Raw genomic sequence first — 25,163 nt, 5'->3', positions numbered from 1 at the left:
ACTGCGCATTTGATATCATCAAAACGGGTTTATGATTAAAAAGCTTTTTAAGCCTGATAATACTTTTGAATATTCATTTACTTAACTTTTTTGCGTTTAGTACCTGCAAAGGAATGCATTGAAAATGCTACGCCTTTCTTTTGGTCATTAAAAAATAAAGGGGAACTTTTGAAATGTTTTTTCGCAAATACTTCTTTATCAGTTCCATGCCGATATTGCTGCATTTTTTTTCGCAGTGCGAGTGCGTGCCAAGCAACAATGCCATTGACACTGCTGGCCGGCAATTGGCGGAAAAACTCGGCGAGGGCTGTAGGCTTCCCATCCAATGAAAACCTCTATATATTTTTCAACGCTTTTAAATAAAATTCCCAAGCAAGTTGGCTGGAAAAAATATCTGCCCCAATGACTGTAATTTGCATTGGCAACTCACACAAAGAGACGGCGCGCAGTTTAACACCTGCATGAGTGTTGGTCGGCTTGTGTTTGTGTGGGCCTTTCAATTTAAATACAAACACCCACTCACACACGCACACACACGCACACACACTCACACACACACTAACAGTCGCCGAGTGTGTTTGCACGGACTGTTTGCGGCACGTCACAAAAGCTTCCTGTTGAATTTCCCTTCATTTCCTGGCCAAAGAGATTATTATTTTCATTTCATGCCATGGCCAGCGACGACGAGGACGGCACAGAACACTATATATTGAGCAGAGACATAAGGGGCGTGGCCAGGACTCATTTTCATATTTATGCTGTCGCCCCAAAAACTGTTTACTTACTCGCCTTCATTAACGCTTCATTCGCGGCGGACTTTTAATTTTCAGGGCGACCTGTTAAGGCCAGGGTTTTCCTCTTTCCATTTTCCTTTGGCCTTATAGCCGCGAATCCGCGCATGCCGTATATGCGGATATCCGCACATCCGCACATTGTTCGTCTTGGTCCTTCGAGCCGTATATTTGCATACTTCCGGTGCGCGCAAAATGATTATCATTATTATTTCTGTTGTTTGCTGTTGTCGTTACCGCGACCATTACCGTTATTGCAGCGGCTCCTTGCTCCTGAAGTCCTGTCCTCCTGTCCTCCTGTCGTCCTGAAGCTCCGAAAATGGCCGCCAATCGGAGGGGAACGTGCGACGGTTATGGCTTATTTGTGCAAATGAGCTGACGTCCATTACATTGTCCGTGGGGAGGTGAAATGCAAATGATTGTTTTGGCGCTGGCTGGCTCAATGTCTGCCGCACAACAAGGTCACCGCAGGAGCCCCAAGGACACGCTTCCTCACATGTCAGTGTGTGTGGTGTGTGTGTGTGTTGTACACACACCGCATCACTGGCGGCTGAAGGACGCGCGAGTGAAAGTAAGTGAAATGGCCTCGCCTAACCTAGTCCAACTGGCCTCGTTTAATGGCCAATAAGGTAAACTTTTCGTACAGATCCTTGATTGATTCTGCTCTATAAATTGGCACATTTACTTATCGATATAAACTGCAGCCCCTTAACTGCAAACTTTCGACCACAAAATGCTAGCCAAGTTTGCACGTTGCGCAAACAAATTGCACCTGCTTCAGGTTGATTGGCCACCTGCAGTCCACCTCCTTTGCTCCTTTGCTCCTTCGCTACTTTGCATGGCCCACGGTTTTCGCTTGAAGCCAGGTCGTAAAACACTTTTGCCTATTTCGATGAGTTGGCTCGACTGCGAGCTCCAGCTCCTCCTCCAGTTCATCCAGCTCCTTCAGCTCCTCCGGCTCCCGCTGCTCCTGCTGTTGTTTTTAAGAGCCATTTGTCCGATGCCCGCGGCTATTTACAGCCATTGTACAGACTTGGCGAATTTATCAAGCATGGCGGAGTCGCTCAGTGGGTCACTGGATGGCGGATGGCGGATGGCGGATGGCGGATGTTGGATACTGGATTCTGGATGCCGGATACTAGATGCTGCAGCTGACGTTACCGCCCACTTTTCGCTTTTCCTCCGCTTCGCTTTTGGCTTAATTTCAAAACAGTTGCGCTTATATTGGCAGTTATGCTGAAAATTTATTGGCATGCTTTGTAAACTGGGTTAGTTGCATATATCTCGCAGCCGCAAGCTGCGAGCCAAACGATTAACGTTGAGTAACCCAAATTGATGTCACCACCCATCGACCACAGCCCACAACTAACGGCCCACCGCCCACCACCCACAAACACCCACATTTGCCCGCTGGAACATCATTTTTTGCCACTCAGCCAAAGTTTCCGTAGCAGCTGGTTATAGCCCATAAATTCTCATACATTGTCAAGTAATAGCTAAACCCTGTTTACCGCCTGACAGGCACAAGTTCATAGAGATAGAGAAAAATGTGGCACAACTTGGCCAACTTCAGAAAAGAGATAACCAATTACTTGTTTTCCAGTTAAATAGCTAAGATCTTTTAAGGAATTTCGATTGGGGAAGAGAGTATCTGGAATTGATCTTGATTATATTACACTTTATCTTCAGTATAAGTCACATTTTCCCTCAGTGTTCCATTGAGCGTAAACCAAAATAATTCCAAGCTTATAAGCCGGCGACAAAGAACGAGAATCTCTCTGGCAGTGCAACGCTTGACTGGGGTTAATGCGGTATGCGTGGTGCTTCTCGTTTATCGGTCATTAACATAGCCAGCCGGAGTGCCCGGATAGTCCGGATAGCCCGTGGTTTCGAGCAGTTGGGTTCAGAAGACTGAAGACCCTCGTGTCTCGTGGACTGCAAATCGCTATCCGGCAGTACGGCAGTTGGGCAGTTGGGCAGTTCGGCAGGGAGTATTTTACAATCGAGATCCAGGATGCGGCACAACATGGTGGCGTACCTGTACTGCCTGGTCAGGGATCTGTACGCCGAGCACGGAGATCCCCGAGTGGCGCACCTGCCGCTGCTGGGCAATCTGTGGATCGTATTGGCCATAGTGGCCCTGTACGTGGCCTTTGTGCTCCACTACGGACCGCGCTGGATGCAGCACCGTGCTCCGTTCGAGCTGAAGCGGGTGATGCAGGTGTACAATGTGGTGCAGGTGCTGGCCAATGCCACGATATTCTTCATTGGCCTGACCAACACGTACCTCCAGCCGGGCTACAGCTGGACCTGCCAGCCAGTGGATCACACGGACAGGTCGCCGGCCATGATGAAGACATTGTACGCCTCCTATGCGTACTACATGCTCAAGTACCTGGATCTGCTGGATACGGTTAGTTGTGTGGCCAGCGCTCAGTGTACTCTATAATTCCATAGCAATATATGAAATGCATTGCAGGTGTTCATAGTGCTGCGGAAGAAGAACTCGCAGGTGAGCTTCCTGCACGTGTACCACCACGGCGGCATGGTCTTCGGCGTGTCCATCTTCATGACCTTCCTGGGCGGATCCCACTGCACCATGCTGGGGGTAATCAATCTGCTGGTGCACACGGTGATGTATGCCTACTACTATGCCGCCTCATTAGGGGCGGTGCAGAATCTTTTGTGGTGGAAGCAGCGGATTACGCAGCTGCAGCTAATGCAGTTCGGCTACCTCACCTTTCACTTCCTGCTCGTTATCGTGCGGAATCCGTGCCAGTTTCCCGTGTTCATCGCCTTCATCGGATTCATCCAGAACATCTTCATGTTCTCCATGTTCTTTGACTTCTACTACAAGACCTACATACGCAAGCAGCTCAAGTCGGCGGAGGCCAAGTTGAACACCAGCTGAGCTGCCCCTGAATGTGCCCCTGTATGTGAGGTTCAAGCTTGCGCCAACCCATTTCCATTTTAAATTGTGTAATAGGCTGGTCGGTCGCTTATGCAAATGGGCGCCGATCGAACCCAAAATGCCTGGTATAAATAAACATTTCGGATTGCGTCCCCAAGCCCATCATTGCTTCATCGCCACGAAATACATATCGCTCAATTGTTTTGCTTTGGTAATCAATTTCAATTTGCCTGTGGCTGAATTCGGAGCGGAGGCTCCTCAAACTTTCCACGAGAACTTCCTATCCGCCTGGGAAAATGGAAAGCGGCGCACGGAGAGCGGCGGTGACAAGTTATGAAATAAGTTAGCCGGGCATATCTTTTATTAAAGGGTTAAATGAAATATCGATGAAGTCGGCACCAGTTATGGCCGCCACGTGTTTCTGGCTCACATTTCTGTATGTTCCGGCCATGTGTCGCATGGGCCCCTGGGCCACCTTTTAACTTTCTGGCCAACGCTGTGTTTTCTGGCCCTCTTTTCAAAGCCAAAGAGTGGAAAAAGCAGCCAGCACACCCACAGTGTTGCCCCATGTTAAACACATTTGCCTAGAAGGCTGCCTCATGTACGGCTTATTCATATTTTTTCCACATTTTTTTCGTTTTGTTTTTGCCTTGGCATTTTTTCTTTGCCAGAAGTTTTACATCTGTTTGGCTCCCCAAAAAAAGCTAAGCGAAGGGGCAACTGAGGGAAACCGCTTTAAAAATGCTTGTAAGCAGGGCAGCAAGTGGCAAGCCGCAGGGCAGCGTTTGTGCCTCGTTTAGGCTCGCCCGCACAATATTTTTTCAGTTATGTAAATTTTTGGAGACGTCTCTCAGGCGGCGGCACCATCAACTTTTGCTGCTCAGTCGGGCGAGAGCCTTCGATGGCAAATTAAAAGCCAACAGTCCGAAGGTCGCCCTATTTTTGCGGTTGGCTCAAATGGAGCTTATTAAGTGGCAACAGCAGATCATTGCCAGTCGTTTGTCAGGCTCATATTTGTGGCTGGCCAGGATTCCCTGAATATTCCCAACTCCGTGTCGCATAGTGCCGAAAGTCTCTACATGGCTGCACTCAAAAAAATTCAGCTTACAAGCTAGTCTGCACTTTAACTGTGAATTATATAAGCCATACGAGTTAGCTTTCCCCTCAAATAATATGGCAGACTCCCAGTTACTTTTTCCCAACTAAATTAGGCTGCAGTCTTTTTTTGGAGTGTCTGTTGTTGCTGTGCGTTCGGGAGCCACATTAAAACTTTTCTAATAACGAACTTCTGCGACTGAAGCCGAGCGTAAACATTCGAGACGGAAGTTGGCCGGCGGATGTTGTGTATGTTCTGCTCGGAACTTATGTCCGGGCTCGGATTCATACATGCACACAATGGGATACAATGTGGCAGCCCGAATCGTCATCATCAACAGCAGTACAACGAGCAGCATCAGCGATCATTGCCGAAAAGGGTTCAATGACCGCGCCTGTACTGCAGCAAGGATATCAATTGGGCCAAAACGATTGCTGGCCGAGTGCGGCGTACATGGCATACATGGCGTATACTCGATATCTGCCCGCCATTTATGACTCGCATGGCATTTAAGTGCTGGCCGTAAAACCGTTATGTAAACTACGAGTGCGAGTGCGATTCTTTACGGCCACTCGCAGCAATGCTCCTGCAGCGGCCAGGGCCATTACTCAGCATAAAACTTGGCCAGGACCAAGGGACCAAGGGAAACTCCTTGATTGTGTGCCCCTGCGACAATGTTGTAGCCGACTGTAAATATCAATAAGCACGGACGCATACGTTGCCGCTTACTCATGCCGTACAGTGGGCACCCGCTTTTGGCGACACGTGCTCCAATCGATTCCCACTTCCCACGTGTGCTCCCACACTCAGGAGTGAATGAGTAAGTAACTCGGCCCCTGGCAATTATCCACATATATAGGCTAATCCTGTTTACCTTTTCGAATTATCAAGCGCAAATCAATTTTCTATTGATGTCGGCCTCGAACATTTAGTCCCGGTAGCAAAAGCTCTTTATAATCTAATGGAAATGAACCCGGGAATATTGGGCTACCCAAATCTGGAATCTCTTTCATGTGTGCAGGTAATCAAGCCGGCATAAAAGCCCACATTTTGATGCTCCTTTCACCTGTTGCCGTAATGAAGAAATCCAAATTCCATTAAGTTTATGTCCGCATTCATTCGCAGTTCAGTGCTCAATGAATAGCACTTACATTGACCTTTTTCACCGCCCTGCCCCCTTTGAAAACCCACGTACTTTCCACGCTCCGTGCCACGCCCCCAGATAAGAGCAACAACAATAACAGCGGGCCCAAAATGGGTCACAGCATTTTCGGTGGGCTCAACGTATTTGCCTAATGGAGATTAGCCGGCATTTGGCTTTATTTGAATTCTGGTTGGCAATTTATTGCCGATGCTTATCGATCCTTATCGATGTGCCATGTCTATACTCTTCGGGCAGTTCCTTGTTCCTTGGCAAATGTCGCACTTAAGCACTTTGTACTTTGTAGCACTTTTTATCGCTGTAATTTTTGGTCTAGCAAAACAATAAATTCAGCGCTTTGGCTCGAGTGGCAGGTGAACTGCTCGCTGGCAGCCCAGTTGAAAGTTGTAATAAATTCTAGGCCGAGTGGGTGGGCTTAGCTATCTGGGCGCTGGGCAATTTTGTTAATTTGTAAGTACATGGAGCCGTAATTAAGCGCGATTTGAAATATGTGACAGGCGGACCACGCAGCTACATATGTATGACTCTCGAATAAATCAAAGTAATTAACTGCACGAGCGCGCATGCAACAGGTCACGGGGTCACGCGGCACTCTCGCAGCTAATGTGAAAAGTTATCAATATCTGGGTTAACTGGGGGTGGGCCAGCTACCCCTAGCACTTGACAAAATAAATGCGATTTCACTGTAGTTTCTATGTTACCCCTCGAAAAGGGTAAGACATCAAAAGGCAATGGTTTCTATGTTCCTAAGCCCCTTTTGAGGGCTCCAATAGGCGATTGGAGGTTGCTCTAAGTGCGCAAAGTGGCAATAATCTTTGAGGCATAACTTATTGAGATTTCTCTGAGTGCAAGTGCCATTCGATTCCGGACCGGAAAGCCTTTTCGTGTTCATCCGTTCAATCAACTCAATTAATATTGATGGAGCGGTAAGCGAGAAACAAAGGAGGTGGCAAGTGTGGGGCTGTCAGAGGAGCAAGTGTAAAAATCAATGCCCAGCTGGTCATTAATAATGCACTGGCTACTAATGCACTGCTAATATCTGAGCCATTTGCCATGGCATTTGCCCGGCCAGCGGGAAACTTTGTGTGTTTGACTTTGACAAACTTTGTGACGCAACTTGGGCGCACTTGTGTGGCGGCCAGCAACTTATGACTTATCAATGACCGAGCTCCAGCCACAGCCAACACAGTTCACTTGATTGAACTTCTCGAGCTGGCCACAGTCCTACACGGTCGCAGGATCCAGGACCAACTTTCAGCCAGAAGTGGTGGAGTGCCTCCACCTTGGCTGTCCTTTCCATCGCTCAGTTTGCAGTCATAAATCAATACATTTCGATTTCGATTTCGCTTCCTCTCAGCCGGATGCATTCGACTTGAACTCAAGTCGAGTGCTCCTGCAGAGTAAATAACCGACAAGGACTTTGCCAAGGACTCGAGCAATCCCAGGCATAAATAAGCATTTGTGTTGCGAAGAGGCACTACACTCACTTCCCCTCCAGGAATTATCTCGTGATGGAGAATGGTAATGGAGATGGCAGCGAACTCTAATGAGCTGGAAGCAAACGCCCTTTCAGATGCATCCCGAGTGAATGGATGCTGGAGCCGGAGGATGGGGCTCCTTGTCTCTGAGTAAATCACGTAGCACTTGCACTCATTAGCCGGCGGAGTGGTGCCAACATTCCGATGCCGAGTGCGAAACACTTTGGCACTGCCAAATGGCTGCCAAGATGGAACCGGCGAAATAAATGTCGAAATAATATGCTTTATTGTATCGCCAGGCGTTGCCATGAATTTTGTTTCGCTTTTATATGGCTATTTATTTTTATTAGGCCCAGTCTGAGCAGTCTGGCAGGCTGAGGCTTTGGGTGGTGGGATGCCCAGGTGCTGGCGTGCCAGGACACGACTCTGCCAGCATGTGCCCCCAACTCCAACTCCTTGCCCCAACTCTTGGTTCACCTCGGCAGGTCGAGTGTGTTTACAGAGGCGCCGACAAAGGCAATATCTATCGACTAGCAACATGGGAAATTGCCCGAAACGAGCTGTGGACAAACAGATACACAATTGGTAAACTTGGCCAAAATAAATACGGAAGAACATTAGTGCAAATAAAATAAAATGCTAATACCAGCCACTGCAAATATTTTGCCACAAAGTGCAACAATAATAAATTCTGCGCGGGCGGCAGGAAAAATAAGTTAACGCAAGTTTATGTTTGAATAAAACATATTGGCAAAGTACAATATTGGGGAAAATACAGTGACCCATAGCAACGAAAATCCGCAGTTTGTGCAGCACATCAAAATACAATTAGATGCACAGCACTGAAAGTACAGATACATTATTTTAGATACAATGCTAGATGCCAGCTTTATGGACTTGTAGTAACCAGATCTTGTTCCATGTCTGTGCATTCTGCTGACATATTGCGAAGCATGGATCGCATTGGAGAATGACAACAATGGCCGAGATGGAGGCCAAAAATAGTTGCCGCACGCTTGCACTCGGAGTGCAGTAAACATGAAGTACAAGTGCGGCCACGCCCACAACAACACAACAACAAGCGAAACAGAACGCCCAGCGACCGAGCGCACAGTTGGTGCTAATAACTTAGTTTTCTCCTCGGTTTTTCCCATTTTCTTTTTTTTTTTTGAATTGTTTGCCATGCTTATTTTTTGCCTTTTGTATTATTGTAGCCCTGGCAGCGACGGGGGCCAAGTTCAAAACTTTGCGAGCTCCAAGTCCGTCGCACTTTTCGCCCCATGAGTCGAGCACATTGCTGTGTTTATTTGCCTCCACCCCGGTGGCCATTCATCGGGCATGCAGCTCACGTAGCCACGAATATAAACCAAAACCCAAAACCAAAAACTAAAACTAAATAACAACAAAGCCCTGGCAAAACCAAACCAAACCCAGCCAAACCAAACCAAACCGAACCGAACCAAAACGAAGCGAAGTGAAGCGAACCAAGAAGTTTTTCTCGAAGGATGAAAGGATGAAAGGTGCCCGGCGGCAGTGGCAATTGTGCTATTTAATTAAAACTACATTTGGGGTCTCGAGGAGCAGAGGACCCCCACTTGATGCGCCGAAGTGGGACGAGAAGTCATTCGGCAGTGTTATAGTCGTAAAAATCATGGAACGTGGGAAGTGAGCCCCATGCCAAAGCGCTTTAATTTGCCCTTTTCACATAATTTACTCCTTCAATAATTCACACGCCACCGACGCGGCAGCACGCGTAAATTGCGGCCAAAACATGGCCAAGAAATTAAAAATACAACACGGCTTGGCCAAAGGAGAACGCGGCGAAAGGATTGCTCTGACAGCTTTACTAATTGGTTTGTTTTACTCGTGACTCTAATTAAAAAATTTACTTTACGACTCTGGAACGCCGCGGCGAAGAGCGGACGTAATGACGGTACAACGCCGGCGTGCAGAATTATTTTTTGGTGGGCCAGGCCAAAACAAACAGCGCAGCAGCGGCGAAAAAAGGAGGAAAATAAATAAAAAATTAAGTGAAGAAGGACGCAGGACGAAGGACCGGACAAGGAAGACAAGATGCTGTGGTGGCCGGAAGTGGTCACCGAAATGTATGAAAAACTTCAATAATGGCGGCGCAAATTGGCAGCTGAAAGCGTTGGCCAACCTCCCTGACCACTGACCCCTGAACCCTGACCCCCGACCCCTAGCCATGGCATTGACATCATCTGTTCGGCGGGAATATGTTCCATTTGGCCTTATCGCCGGCCACAAATCTGTGGCAAAAAGCTGGGCTTGGTGCCAGAGTGCGCCACCTAATGCCACACATTTAATTAGAAAGAAACGGGGAAATTGGGGAGAAGCAAATCCAACCCACGATTTTCGAGCATAATTTTCTGCCATCATTTAGATGGAGATTATCAGGGCGCGAAAAAATCGCAGAGAAGAAGAAGTGGCCAAGAAAAAAGGGATAATTGTGAGAGAATCGCTGTTTGTATTTTAATTAAACGCCAGACCCAAAGAGAATGTATATACAAGATGTTCCAACTGTCATCGTGGACTTTCCGCTCGGAATTAAAATATCCATCTTCGGGGCAAAAAGTACTTTCAGCACCGCAACAACCGTAGTCGCATTAAATCGAATTAAATGCAATCAAAGCAAAGACTAACCACCAACCAATCCTGCGGGCCATGGAACTCTAAAGAGCTAATTTATCGAGGATAGTTGAGTCCTCGTGGGTTTATTTTTTCTTTTTTTGTGATTTTTTTGCTGCCCCCGACAAGTTGAAGTTTCCGACCGGCGGATGGCTGAAAAATAACATGGCAAAGAGAAAGGAGGGATAATTCTGTTCAATGATTGCAATTTCAAGCTGCGCGTACTCTCGAGAAATCAGGCAAACATTTCGAATATTTCGGTTCGATTAGTTTTTTCCGGCTTTTCCACGAGGCCGCCGAGGTCGGTGGAGGTCGGTGGAGGTCAGTGGAGCGGCTGGGGCTGTGGAGGTGGTGTGGATGTCTGGCCAGGTGCACTGTCCATGTTTTCCCATGTCTGGACTCCAGCTGGCGGTGGAGCTAGAGTTAATGTCCGTGTCTGCGTCTCTGTTTATCTATCCTTTTTCGGTGCACAAATTGGAAAAGTTCCGCGCGGCACTCACAAAACAAATCCGCCCGGGCAGGAGAAAAAATAGAACTCCATTTGCCATTTTCCATTTTCTATTTTTCATTTCCCATCTATATTAATTTTCAGCTCGATTCGCTCGTGCCTAAATTCCGAACGGGCTGAAAGCTTCTTTAATTTTTCCTAAATTAGTGGCCAATTTGTCAGCAAAGCGAGTGGAAAGCGGCTTTTTGAATCGATAATTGTGTGTGCGTTGGGAAAACTCACTTTTCTTTTTCAGCATGTGCTCCTGCTTGGGACATAATGTGCGCCATAATCATCTCAAAGGACACACAGGATTTGCATATTAAATACATTTTCCAGGAACATCACATTTTGGGTTCCTCTTTATTTTGTGTTCTTTTCCTCCTTTTTTGGAGCTCCCCAAGGAGACAATTTCACTTTGTTTCCTTTAAACAGACAGTTTTGTTAAAATCAAGTACAAAGTGGTGGGCGTGGCAAGTCGCCTGTGTACGCCCCCCGCAAAGAGTCGTCATCAAAACGACAAATAAACAACGCACATGTGTGCGAGTATATTTTTCAGCTGTATGAATAAGTGAGAAGCCTGAATGAAATGAGAATCCTGCGAGATTTCCCCCACCATCGCTGATATTAAAATCTGAATTTAGCCGAAATTCATTTACCTATTGACATAATTTAGCATTGCATACTTCTGGGGGCGACACTTGCCGCTGCTGATAAGACATTCCTGGCCTGGAAGCGGACGAAAGGACGAGGAACACAAGGAGAAATCAAAGCTGGAAGTTGTCACACCCCTGGGACCTTGGCGGTGGTATTTTTATTATCGGCCCACAGATAGCAACACAGGCCACCCACCAAAACCGAATTGAGATGCTAAGCACTGCGCCGAGATTTTCCATTTGCTGGAGCCGGGGGCTCAGAATTTTGCCCCGGGAATGTCGCCAAAGACCACAAGACCCAGAATCCAGAATCCAGACTCTAGAAAGCGGGTGACATTGAGACGCCGGCGGTAGACAAAAGCGGTAGATAAATTACGAGCAGCAACAATGGCGGACCTCTTCGCCGGGGTAAATGAATGGCTGCAGAAGGATGAGGTTCCCGGTGTCGTTCTACTCCCAGCTCGAAACCTCCCTTCTGCGCCGCAAAAACCAGGAAACGGTTGCGTGAAAAGAAGTAATGAAGGCCACCCCACCACAGCTCAATCACTTTACTACCCAACCACCAGGTTATCATGAAGGAAAGGGTACTGTTCTATTATCTAGTAAATCATATCATACAGGGTTTTCTAAAGAAAATGTGAAGTATAAGATGTATACTTCATACAAGAAGATATATTTTAAATACTGGCCCAATTTGTACTATTTATTTACCAACATTGCCAATTGTACCTTCATTCGTGAGTGTACCCAAGTACAATCCCTCACATCTCTAACAGCCATATTTTGCCATCGAGCGGAATGGAGGTGCCAGGTGAGATTGGAGCGACTGCCGCTGCTGCAAAAGATTGAGATAAGACGCGAATTTGTCGCGCTGGCAGATTGATAAGCCGGCGAACGGGCGGCCAAAGTTGCCATTGTGATATGACGCGGATGCCAGAAGTCCCGGGATGCCAGTCACAATATCGCAACAAGGCCACTGGGACAGTTTCGCGCCCGTCGGCAATCGGTTACAGAAAATGCCAGGCGATAAGCCAGAGGGATGCCGCTAAGGAGGATGACGGATCCATTAGCCTCCGCCGGCAGTGCTTTGCATACTAAGAGCCAACACGTTTTGGCCAAATGAGAAATGGAACGTCAACTGTGTGGGCTTATTGATTTAAGCGCTTTTAATTGCAGACAACAGACGCGGCGCGGAAAGTGCCCCAACATAGTCATTCCATCCGAGCAGACAGTCCACTCGAATGGATTGGATGGAGGTCCTGGCTACGTGATCGCGCCTCTTAATATGCAGGCGCATAAATTAGAATATTTAAATTGAGTTCTTTGACACCGCGAGCCTGGCGACGCAGCGAAATTATAGAAGCTTATGCTTTCAATTAAGCAGTTTTTGCACATCAGGTGCGTTTTATGCCACTCAGACGGTCAAACGGGGCTGACTGCGTTGTTATCCTGTCGGATTTTGGCGGCTGAGCGCAGGAGGCAAGGACCTAATGACAAGGACAACTGGGCGCGCGCGTCGTTAAGCTTTTTAATGTACAATTTCTGCAGCCAGACGGCGAGAAAGCCAGCTGCTGTCATCGGAGACAATGGGAAAAGCTGGCGAGGCACTGGGAAGCGGGAGCAGTGAGCATTTTCCGCAGAACAGGGATATATATTAAAACGGACAACCCAGGAGTGCCGAAATTGAAATGAGAAATCGAGCCCCGTTTCCCAAGATGGTGCTAAGCATTTTCGCCTCACCAGGCGCACACGGCGAGAAAAGCCATGGCAGTAATTTGAAAATCAAAACTTTAAAAACACTCCACTCAAGTCGAAGGATATTGATTCTCTTCAACTTTAATGCTGTTCAGTTTATGATGCTATCTCTACTTTAAGCTACATACATTCAATGAGAGCCAATAGTCACTTTGAAAGTCATACTCCATTAGGTAATAGGCAGCCTTTAGGTTCTTAAATTCAGCGAAGCTGTTACCTTTCTACCTTATTGACTTGCGAAGCAATTTCCCCAAGTGCAGTGACTCCCACACAGCAGCAGGTGCTGTCGAAGATGGCCGGCAATATGGCCATAAATGTCTGCAGCTCGGTGGAGCAGCGATGGGGCGGGGGCGGGGGTTGCCACGTGGGCGTGGCTGTCAACCCGGCATCATCAAGTGCAAACAATGAGCGCTTCAAGTGGCTGCCGGAGGGGAAACGTGAGGGGGCAGGGGTGTGGGTGTGGGGAATGAGGGGCTTGTTTAATGAAAGGACACAGAGTGGCAGCAGGCGAAAGGAAAACATATGAGCAAAGGACTGTTTAATGAATAGCCCCGGGTTAATATTTGTCTTGCCTTCTTTCTAGCTCGCTCTTTGTTTGGTGCCTGGGCAGAAGGGACAATATTGAAGTTTCTCGTTAGGAAGAAATAAAAAACGGCATCCAAACAGCTCTGCCCAAGGTTGGCAAGCGGCAAACAAAGCGGCTTTTGTTTTCAGCCGAGTCTGAGATGCCGCAGGTGTAAACTTCAAAAGGAGCTGAGGGCAGAGGCCAAATGGAGCCGTTGCGGGGCTGATGGCGGTAATGAGGCAGACGGATGGGGGCAGGCAATCTTAATACGATTTATGTCCATAACAATGGGCGCATAATGCATAAATCACTTATCCGGCGATCTGTTCCAGCCCGGAGCAGCAGTCATTTGGCCGCAGAAGAAGGCTTATCAAATGTGAAACGCCAGCCAAAGTCCATTTCGACTCCACTTCCCTGACCTCCACTTCCCCCTAATCTCTATGTGCATCTGATGCTGATTCCCTGCCAAGGAGCAGACATGCCACCCCGACCAAGTGCAAAGAAAAACAAATATCTGACGAGGAATAGCAAGTTAATAGCAAAATGCTGTCAAAATACATCCGAGACACACACGCTCATTGGCAGCATCATTCATCTCTGCATGCGGATTGTAAATACGTACGATATGCCACAGAAAAATATGGATGCCACTGGGATGGCACTGGCAAGGGAGTGGGATAGATGGATATCCAGGACACGCAGGACAGAAAGGAGACACTTGTTTTTGCCTTATCTGGCTGGCAGCTTGTTGATTTGCATCTGTTTTTCTACCGCTCTCAAAATGAAGAGCAGCAATAACTGAGTGGAGCAAGAATCCAGCAGACTCATTTCCATACGAGCCACAGAATGGGGCGGTGGAAAAAAAGGAAAACGAAGCCACAGGACAGCCCCCCACCCATCCCGCAGATGGAAATTGAATGGATTTTGATTTCATATTTTTGCTTTTGGCATGTTTTAAAATTTGATTTACTTGCCACATGCCCGAACGAAAGCGAAATGCAAACATCGCTGGCTCGCCGGGCGAAGTAATCTGTAATACTGTCACACTTTAAGAATTATGTAAATTCGCATATTGGCTCAGACGTGGCTTGCTCATGAACTTGCTGTCATAATAAATACAATTTTACAGTTTATACGGTTCAATCCGATTGTTTTTCAATCGTTTGCTTTGCATTCTGCTCTCAGCATCATATACCCATAATCATTAAGATTCATAGACAAGAGGGCACTAAAAAATGATGATCCTTGTCGAAAAGGCTCGGTTACTCGGGGTCAGCTGGCATCTTGGGCAGCTATTAGCGCCGGGCCAGAACGCGTACCTAAACGTCCCCAAAGGACTCACGCAATTGCAGGCAAGTCCTTCGCAGGGTCTTGGGCTTATCCTAGATCGCTGGGTTGGCTGCTTTGCATAATCGTTGACTGTGACATGGCCTTTTAATGTACAACACACGCAGTGGCATTCCTGCCACATCCCCCGGGGGCCACACCCCCCACACCCCGCAGAGTGGGCGGCTGCCTTGTACGCCCCGTACAGTTTTATTAATCGACGCGTGTCACTTATTAGCCGCAGGATTTTTCATGTGCTGTACACGCACATGGCAGGGGGTAAGTGGGTGGTGGGTGGTGGGCAGAAGGACGCTCCTCAACCCTTTGACGGCAAACAAGAGCGGCATTTGCGCTTTGATAAATGAGGCACACACATTAGCCCAGCTGCAGAGAAAAAAGAACCGAGCAATCGCCTAGTGGAATCAGCAAAAAGCGGCTACGACAACAATATATTATAATTTTTCCTTTCTGCAAATTAGATGTGCATGTTCAGCACTCATATTTTATCAGATAAGTCGCAGACTAAAATTACCAGTTACTGGCACGATTTAAGTTCCCGGAAAATGGAAAAGCTGCCAATGAAAAGTGTGCACTTTAAATACCGCAGAATATTGTTCCTGACCATTTCGGTTTACTTATCTTGTTAACGCTGCAACAGCGCACAATATTTAATTAATTACTTATTTAAAAACAATGGCAAACCTATTCTGATTCATTTCGTATTTTATTTATTTGCAGGTGAGTTCCAACTGCAGTGACTGAACGTATTCATGAAAAAAAAAACAATGGGTAAACATAAATTGCAGAAAAAGAGCAAAACAAATAGTGCCAGTTGTTGTTATTTATTAATGGGGCGTTTATTGTTGAACCTTGTGTTGTGTAAGCTGCATTTAAAAACACGGAATAAAATGGGACACGCCCTCTCGATTGAAACCAAACCATGCCACAGAGAACCAAGCCCAACCAAGCCGACTGATTAAAAATGCAATAAATTCAAACAGGGATACACTCGCATGTCTGTTTCGAGTTCAGTGTGTGTGACAGGCAATGCATGAAAAATGCAATACTACCATGCCGCCGGGGTGAAAACTGGTTTTCCAACTATTTCCAAGCAAATTGCTTGGGACAATCCTCTCGGCCAACTAATCACAAATGCATCCCCCGCATGGGCACACTGAGTTCCACAGATTTCCATCCAAATCCACTCAATGCGGCGGCACAAACTCAGATTGGCATTTCTAATTCAATTATAATTGCCATCTCATCGCCCCGAATATTCCACACCCAAAACCCAGTTGCAGTCCCACTCCGACCGCAAAATTAAAGTCTTAAAAATGCATTAAAGCCGCAACTCGGAGCGCCAGCAGCCTCCGGTCCAAAGTGAAAATCAATAAAATTTATTACATGTCACTTCTGCAGAGAGGCATCCTCGGCTTTGGTTTCCAGCTGCAGCATCAGACGTGCACCGAAAAATATAAGAGAGGCTTAAAAGTGGATGAAAAGTTATGGATTTTATAACTCCAGCTAGATAGGGGGAATTGCATAGGATATGATCTATTACCATGCATAATAAAATATATATTACAAAGATATATTTTCAACTCCCAAGCGAAAGTGATGCATTATTTAGGCGATATTTTCCTTGCAGTGCCACGGATTAAGTTTGTCTATTTGAGCACGCCAAAGTGTTGGCTGTGTGGGTGCTGTGTGCACACATTTGGCACAGTTTTCAATTTCATTTTCCATGCTGAATTAAAAGCAAACTACACTCGAATGCATGGCACATGTAAGTTGCTGAAGGAGGAGCAAGGAGTCCAAGTCCTTTCACGACGGCGAAACGAAATATCGAGTCGACTAAGCAGCATTCCGTCTGCTGCCGCAGGATTATTCCTTGCTGGCTTTTTTTTCCCTTCTGTTCGCCCCATTTGCTGCAACGACTTGCTGACTAACTGTGCCACCACCAGCCAAACGACAATCTCTGGCTCCCAGGATCTGTGTGGCTGAAAAGCTGGCTGGCTGGCTGGCTTACTTCCTTTTGGCCGCCTCCACTCGTGTGCACTGCTTGTTTCCGTTTCCGGAGCAGACAACATTTGCTTGGCCCCCACTTGGCCGCCGATAACTTTCAAGTTGGCAAACTCACAGCTGTGCGACCCAGTTGCAATGACTTTGATTCGGCATTCCCATTGAATTGCAGCCCATTATCGAGCGCACTCGTCCTGTGGCTCGAAATTAAAGTAATTAGAAGACAACCCAGCAGCCCATGTCACTTGGTGGCGGTGGGGGGCAATCTCTTTCAAGGAATACAGTGGCACATATCAAAATCCAATGGGGTTCCATCCATAATTGATTGGCAAACATGCAGGCTGCAGATTGGGCAAGTATCCCAGGCAGAGCAAAAGGCACTGGGATATAAATTCATGCATACATAAGCAGGGATTTGACTGGCCTCTGCCGAGGCGTGCTGTCCAGTCGACTTGGACATGGCCATTAAATTTGGCTTAAATATGAAATAACTTCGGGCCGAAGAGACACAGAAGTCTGGCGAGTGTTTATCTTTAAAATTGTAGACGACCTAAGCGCTCTGCGGGGTGACAGATTGTCCGGTGGAGAGGCAGGAGGAGTGGGTCCTGCTGCAATTTCTGCTTGATTTATGCCCAGCAAATGAAACCACAAGCAACCAGGACAGCCCAGGACGACCCTCTACTCCTCTTCACTGCGCCGGAAAAGTCAAGGGATCTGAGCTGAAAAACTGTTGCCCAATTTGTCTGGCTGCGTGTGGATGTGGATGTGAATGTGAATGTGGATATGCATTTTCATTTTGCCTTCGAGTAGGACGACTCCAGCCTCACGTTTGCTGGTATTTAAACAATCTAAATGATGCTCTGGTCCTGCCAGCAAATTGAAATTTACTGCCCCTTGCTTGACATTGCTAAATGCTTGTTCGGTTCCCGGGCTTTATCTTTTGCAGTGTCACCATGTTGGCCAGCTCGGTGGAGGGTTGGAAATCACCTTTATGATAGTACGATATATCCGCCCAGAGAGGGGGAGTCCCCCCACAAGCGACCTCATTAACATTTTGCTAACAAACGCACCACAAATTATCCCGTTTAATTTATTTTCAAACTCCACCCTTTCCCCTCGACGCGCAACTCTAAAAAGAAAATCTGGGAAAAGCGGAAAAACAGTCGACCACTCGGCAAACAAGGGACGGGAAACAGCAATCACAGACAGAGGAAACACTTTTAAATAAATGAGCAGAAATAAGCGCAATGCAAAGTAACAGACAAACATTAGTTAGCTGAAAATTGGCCAATGGCACACAAGCTCACATGCGGGAAATGGTGAAAATGGGGAAAATGGGCATGGGGCTTTGGTTTTTCTAAGCCGCATTCCCGTTGTGATTAAATGCACGTAATTACACCGACTAATAGGCAAAATGCGGCCAGGCCAAAGGTCTTTAAAGGGATGCTGTCGGCTTATCAAGTTGAATCCGATTAGGCGCCTTAAATTATACAACAATTCGGCATCATGATTTTCGGGGCTGAATGTATTTATTATATTATATGACTGGCGAAAGTTATCCAAAGATATCAGAGTGTTTACGGCCACAAAGGCCGCCATGCGAAACATTTTTGGCCGGAAGGAGGAGGCGACGGCGGCGGCGACGGCGACGTCCTTTGTTTGCTATTCATATTAACAATATTGCGCCCGACGACACTCGGCTGACCCTCATAATAAAATAATAGGATTTGCGAGGCGGCCAAACATTTGCATTTTGGCCTCAAAGAACACACTCTCATAGGCAAACAGTTAACGCAAATATGAGGCGGGCCAAAAGACAAAGGTCGTTCGCCCACATGGCCACCTACTCCACGTTCATGCGGAGAGAAAACATGAAAATACTTAACCCCTTTCAACAATATCTGCAAATACAATTCAATAAAATAGAACTAGTTTTAGTGTGATTTTGATGGCACTGCAAAGACAGCTGTTTACTCAAGAACTTTGATATAAAGCAAGAAAAGCGCCAAAACATTTAGATTATTTTTAAGTCTGCACTTCGTGAACACCATGCATAAACCTTGCAAATGAAGTAAATGGGTGTGTTTCTGTGTGTGCCGAATGAATTTTCCCAACTTCTAGCACCCCGGGCTATTTGCTGAGTAAAACTTTCCACAGCCAGCTGACTGGAAATAAAACTGTAGGGAGGGCGGTGAGTAGCATCGATTTGATTCCCCACTTAAAGCCACTCACCTTTTGCTCGGTCGTGAGGTGACTAGCTTAGCTAACTACCGCTTTTCTGGAGCGGTAATTAAAAGCAATTTGTAAGTTAAGCCGGAGCACAGCAGAGCAGAGCACACAGAAGAAGGACGGATTTTTGGCGAATAATAACCAGAGCCCTGTGGCTATTTAGTCCTTCTTTAAGGACCGCTCATAACGGCGCATTAAATTTATCAGTTCGTTTAGCAGCGAAAAGCGGCAGCTTAAATGCTCAACTTTCGATGGCGGCGGAAGCGAGCGAAGTCAGTTTTTATTGGGCGCCGCTTGTAAAAGGAGCAAATCTGATACACGAAATTGCAGATATCTGCAGGAAATAAAACAAAACGATCGCGGGCGCAGAATCAAATTGAAATTTCTCGGCCCGGCTCCAGACATCGAAAAGGAAAAAAGATGAAGCGGCCAGGAAGCAAAGCAGCCAGGAAAAGGCGATGGCTGGGAAAAATCAAGCCAAAAAGAAATCGAGCGAGCTGAAAACGGCGTCCAGCGGGTAACTACCAACTACCAAAAGCTTTTGGACAGGAACTGGACATGCGGCGCGGAAATGTCTTGGGCAAAAAAGTACGACTACAAATGCTGCGCGACAGCCAAAAAACGAGAAATGTGAAAAGTTCAAAGACGACGGGAGCAAAGAAAAAATGAAAATTGAATGGCCACGCTAGGTTGGTTTTTTCATCGTGGATCCTGGAGCGAGAAACCTCCACCTTCTGCTCCTCCACGCTCCGCCACCATTCCCCCTTTATTGTGCCAGCGTTGTCGTCCTTTGCTAGGACCAGGAAGATGGCCATTATACTTTATGCAAATCTTGTGGCAGCTTTAACAAACCTCCGTGCCAGGCTCCGTGGCAACCGCACAGGAACAGAACGGCCAAAAGCTGCTCGGCACGCTGTGCCGGTTGCTACTCGTCGGCTGCGGGGTGGTAAGTTGGCTGGTTGGTTGGCCAAAAGCCGCAGCAGCAGCGGCAGCGGCAGCAGCAGCAGCAACCGAAAGCGCCACGCATTTTAATTTAATTAATTTAAATTCTTAATGTGATATCTTACGCCACCCACTTGCGTCGCCTCTAACTCGTGGGGCAACTATGTTGTATATTTAATGCCATTTTTTCGCTGCCACTGCAATTGCTTAATGTTTCGTAAACAATTTTGAGGCGTTGCAAATTAATGGCCACCGCAGCGACTCGAGTGTCGAAGTCCTGGCTGCGGCAAGTTTCCGAGCAATTGAAACTGGAGTGCTGCTTGCAAATGGCCTTAAAATTCAAATTAGCTCGGTGCACGAGAGCCGTAAGCTGGCATCATTACTCATACGCCGTGGGTGCGATGGTGTGTTTTTATTCCGGCTGCAAACGCCTTCCGCCCATCTACACAGCCCATAGAATTGCTCGAGATTGTGTTCCTGAGTGGGTGGATGTGTCTAAAATATTAGTGAAAATTCCTGTCAATATATAACCGCAAACATTTCTGTCTATTAAGAAGTTTGATTTACGGCAGAGGATGTGCATGTGTCCTTGCGGTAGATATATGGCTGGTTTCCCCCCACTTTCTCCGCTTATTAGACGAACATGTGCGTGCGGTTGTGAGCGTGTTTCTGGGGCAATTGCCAGCATATCCCGAAATAAAGGGTTCTCTCAAATGCCATAACTGCCAAGTCAAGTCCACACGTCTGTGCGGCTTTAATATTTTTACAACGCCGAGTTCCGAGGACCCTTTTATCTGCTTATGCGCTTAACGTATACGTATAAATATTGTTTGCGCGAAAGGATTTTTTCAGCTCCTTTGCTGCTCTGCTCCTTGCTCTTTGCTGGCTCAGCGAATCGGCTGCCTTCTTCCGCCCGAGTATTGTTTTTATTATTTAATTTAAAGGGTTCGCCAATGTGGATGAAATATAAATTGCCAAATAAATAACAGGAATAATATAATAAGTTTATGGCCGAGCCATAAGAAGATGCATGGATGTTCGGGCATGACAGGGCAATAAAACAATTTACGACGCCTTTTTCGATACACCCCTTTCCATATCCTTTCGGAATGCAAAAGGGGGGAGGGAAAATGAGGCGAGTCAGTAGTCACACGCTTATTACGCATACGCCAAGTGCAGCGTCAACAAGCGTAAATCAAACGTGGCTCAACTCGAACTCGAACTCAAACTCAAAATGGAACTGCAACTGGAAATGCAAATTGAGAAAACTGTCAGCGCCAGCAAAGGAGAAATCGCAGGACTCGCAGGATACAGGATGCTGAGTGCCGAGTGCAGAGTGCAGCTCGGCAGTGCACGCTAAGTGCAAACGTAAACGAAAATAGCTCGAAAAAATAGCATTTCGCTTGCGGATTTATTTGGCATTTCAGAATTTAATGCGAACTCTGCTCAAATAATGTTATGCAAATGATATGTGCATAAAAGTCAAGCTCGATCCTGGCAGCGGCCACGCCCCCAACAACGGGAGCCAAAGCCAGATGGGCGGGGATGAGCTGGAAAATGTGTGGCAGCTTGGCAGCTTGGCAGCTCTGCCAGCACATGTGAAACCAGTTAGAAAGATGAATAGATTGACTATCGACAAGCGCGAAAGCTTGACGAGTTCACGCCCACCACCGCCGCCTCATCCGCCTCATCCGCCGGGCGGAAAACTGAATCTGGGTGGAAAAGCGGAAGTAAGCAGGGAAAAGCAACGCGGCGAGCTGACAGCATTTGCATATTTCGGGTGTCAAATGGCAGGACTTCTCTCCACCTGGCTGATGGAAGCCGGTGGGTTTTTGGCTGTTCTTTGGGGGTTGCGGATTGGGGTTTCGGGTAAATGGCATTCGCTGCTTGAATGACATTTCACTCGTACGCTTTTTGTCATTTTTTCTGCGAAATTGCTGGGAAATTGCTGTGCCGACGTAGCACGTTCTCCACGCCTCTGCCGTTGACGTGCACTTTTCTATGGCAAGAGGATTTTGATAAATGCACTTACGACTCCGAAGTCAGTCAAGTCAGTAGGGCTTACTAGGTGGTGATGCTCTACTTTTTGGGGCTGGTGCGATGGGTGGACCAGCATCCCCTAATGGCCAAAAGGGTGGGCGGAAAACGGCAGGCAATAAAAATGAATTGGCCGCAGCTAGCTGCGCTTTAAAAACAACATTCTGCCGCGGGCTAACAGTCGACACCGTAAATAATTTGCATGCATTAAATATGCAACAAGGTAAAACAACGGAAAATGCAATATGCTGTGGGTGGGCGTGTGGATTTTTTCCGCGCTCCATATGCATGGAAATCTCGGCTAACAAGCCAACTCTCGCCGAAGAAGCTGCCAAAAATGGGGAAAAGAAAAAGCTAGCGAAATGTAATGAACATTCACCCAGTAAACTAAAATATTTGTTTCTTGCTTCGTTTTTGGTTAGTTTTTCTTGGTTTTCCCATCCCCATCGCGCAATGCATATTTTAAAATGCATTGAAATGCAGATAGCGCGCCAGGTGGGCGTGGCAGGTGGCGAGTAAACACTAAACAAATGGCAAAACAAGCAAAGATGCTGATCATATACAAACACAAACACACACACACACAAATGCTAACACCAACACCAGCAAAGCGAACACACACATGTACCCACGACACGTGGCAAAAGTTTTAATGAAACAAAGTGTGGCTGCTGTTGCAAGTATTGCTTTGCTGCCGTTGTGGCTGCAACCATTGCTTCTCCCAGGGGCGGAGTTCGTTGAGAAACAAAATTACTCGAATTAGATGAATAAATACCTATTTCATTCTGAAATACAACTTAATCGGGTGCATATATATAGTTCCCAACTGAAAAGAGTCCTGGGCAGTCGCTGTCATATTTAAATAATTTTAAAAGAAGGTCTCCAAAAAAAACTTCAAATCAGTTAGAAGCTAATTTTGCATGCCTTTAGTAATGCATTTTCTGCCACGGCTGCACTCTTCTTTCTGTTTTGAAAAAAATCCTCCCTTTTGGTTGTTGCAAGGATGCCTGGGAGGTCCTTGGGCTATTAGAACTACCGAATCCGCCCCTGACTTGCCTCCACCAGCACTTTTGGCAGCAGGAGCGTGGGAAAAATGTTGTGGCTTGTAAACGGAACCGCGGAACCGAAAGCGGAGTTGCCAAGTTGCAAGTCGCCGCCATAGGAGATGCAACCACGCAACGGAAATGAGAAAACGCTGCAAGTACATGCATGTGCGGGCTCTGTGTCCGCCGAAAATAATGCAACAAATTTAGTGCGCTGGCTGGGAAATGAAAAATGGTGAATGAAGCGCATGCACACATATATCAATCGCCGGTGACAGCGTTTTCCAGCGTTTTCCAACGTTTTCCAACGTTTTCCAGCTGCTGGCTGCTCCTCATTGTCAACCACAATGTCGACTGCCGGCACAAAACAATTCGTGTTGCAATTCGAATCGCTCGAAAGTGCATCTGCAACCAAAACTATTGCCGCAGCCGCAGCAGAGCCCAAATGCAGCTCGAGATTTTAGCAAAACAATTGCAAATGCCTCCCATTGAATCGATTCAACAATTCAGCCGCGCAGCAAGTTTTTCCACTTGCCTCCAGCTACCAGCTACCAGCGGCCACAGCAACTGAAACTGATCCTGAAATTGCAGCTCAAACTGCATCTGAGTCTGTATCTGTAGCTGTATCTGTAGCTGAATGTGTATCCGTACGGGAACAAAGGTCCCCAGCGAAAGTATGCCAATGCGCTTCGTTTGCAAAAGCAGGCGCAAATGCCACAGTCACCGCTGCTCGCGAGGCTCAACCGCCATTACCTGGTTAAGGGGGCCAAAACAGCCTGCAAACGGAAGATACGGTACACTGGGAGAAAAGTCTGAGTAAGACCTTTCCGTATGCTTTAAGTGCGAAGTTTAAACGTGCATTGCCTCACATAAAAAGTTTGGCATCAACGAGTACTTCTTCCATAATAATTGATAAGCATCATATGCTAGGTGAGGCTGATATTTCTCTCAGTGCCTTTCGCTGCAACTGCCATTACTGTTTATGCAACAATGTGCACGCCCCCCTTTCCCGCCGCCCACCGACCCATTGTCGTCAGCTGCTAAAAACGCTTGCCACGTAAAGTGTGTGTTTGTGCACGAGATAAATTATTTAAGCAACAAACTGTGCTTTTCGCACCACTTTACGTGCAACATGCGGCAGGTACAGCGCTTTTGCGCTGCCGCGTGGAAATCAATCGGCTCGGAAGGGTATTGCATATCCACGTGATAGTTGTGAGTGTCTCTCGCAAAACAATGGATATCACGCGGTCGAGTTGGAGGACTGCATCCAAATCGAGTTTATTGTGCGGCGCAGCGGCAGTGTTGTATGCATTTTTGATGTAAGTGCTCTGCGTGCGTGCGAGTTTACAGGGGCATGGGGGTGTTGCACAGTGCGAGTGCGCACTGTACGGTGGACTCATGTGACACAGTTTCCGCGACAGCGAGGACAAAACACATTCGAGCTCATTTTTCAGCACGGACAGAGAGAAAGTGTTCGGCGCGGAAGTGGCGAAAGTTTCTGCGTTTTGTGCAACACACGCGACTTGCTACGTGCGGCAGTCAGTGAAGGGGATAAATTTAAGAGCTTGTGAGCTTGAGCTCGAATTTAAGTAGCACACAGACAGAAATGGAGATTTTCTGCTTTCTAACACCCAACTATGGCCATTATTTTGACGGATTAAAAGCTTAGCAGAGAGGAAAGTTTCTGCCCCTTTATGTTTCAGTTCTTATGGGATTTTTCAACACGCAGAAAAAGCCTGAGAGAGCTTGTACTGCAAGCAACCAACTAGTTAACCATTTCTATAAGATGAAATGGCACGCTTGTTTCACACATTTTCGCGCAGTGCACAATTACAGATTTTCCGGCCGAGAGACAGCAATAAAGTTTGCCGTTCCATCGGAGTTCCTCTGCGTGTATGCAGCTCCCCACTATGCAGCTCCCCCACTTTTAATGAAATTTTGTGCATAGTTGGAAACCACTTTAAAATTGTTTAATGCGCCTACGCCCGCCCACAAATTTTTGGCCTTGCAACCG

The 25,163-nt window shown here is 46.9% G+C and overlaps 2 protein-coding genes across 2 annotated transcripts in view; both read left to right on the top strand.

The window, feature by feature from the left end:
* LOC6554896 (MAM domain-containing glycosylphosphatidylinositol anchor protein 2) overlaps positions 1-25,163 on the top strand; it is a 60,984-nt gene that overhangs the window by 21,148 nt on the left and 14,673 nt on the right. The gene's annotated exons all lie outside the window — the stretch shown is intronic.
* On the top strand, positions 2,676-3,890 carry LOC6554897 (elongation of very long chain fatty acids protein AAEL008004). Its single transcript, XM_001982172.3, has 2 exons — positions 2,676-3,204; positions 3,271-3,890. The coding sequence occupies exons 1-2, from the start codon at positions 2,806-2,808 to the stop codon at positions 3,700-3,702; spliced, it is 831 nt and encodes a 276-aa protein (XP_001982208.2). The 5' UTR covers positions 2,676-2,805; the 3' UTR covers positions 3,703-3,890.

The sequence above is a fragment of the Drosophila erecta genome, unplaced genomic scaffold (assembly GCF_003286155.1).
Source record: "Drosophila erecta strain 14021-0224.00,06,07 unplaced genomic scaffold, DereRS2 tig00000000-arrow-pilon, whole genome shotgun sequence".
Taxonomy (NCBI): Eukaryota; Metazoa; Arthropoda; class Insecta; order Diptera; family Drosophilidae; genus Drosophila; species Drosophila erecta.
Note: the sequence above shows the minus strand (reverse complement) of the source record. Positions and strands in the feature narration are given on the sequence as shown.

Bases quoted from the DNA above. Each gene is read 5' to 3' on its own strand.
- LOC6554897 (XM_001982172.3), top strand. From the start codon at position 2,806: ATGCGGCACAACATGGTGGCGTACCTGTACTGCCTGGTCAGGGATCTG. The intron at 3,205-3,270 runs GTTAGTTGTGTG...AATGCATTGCAG, and splicing joins ACCTGGATCTGCTGGATACG to GTGTTCATAGTGCTGCGGAA.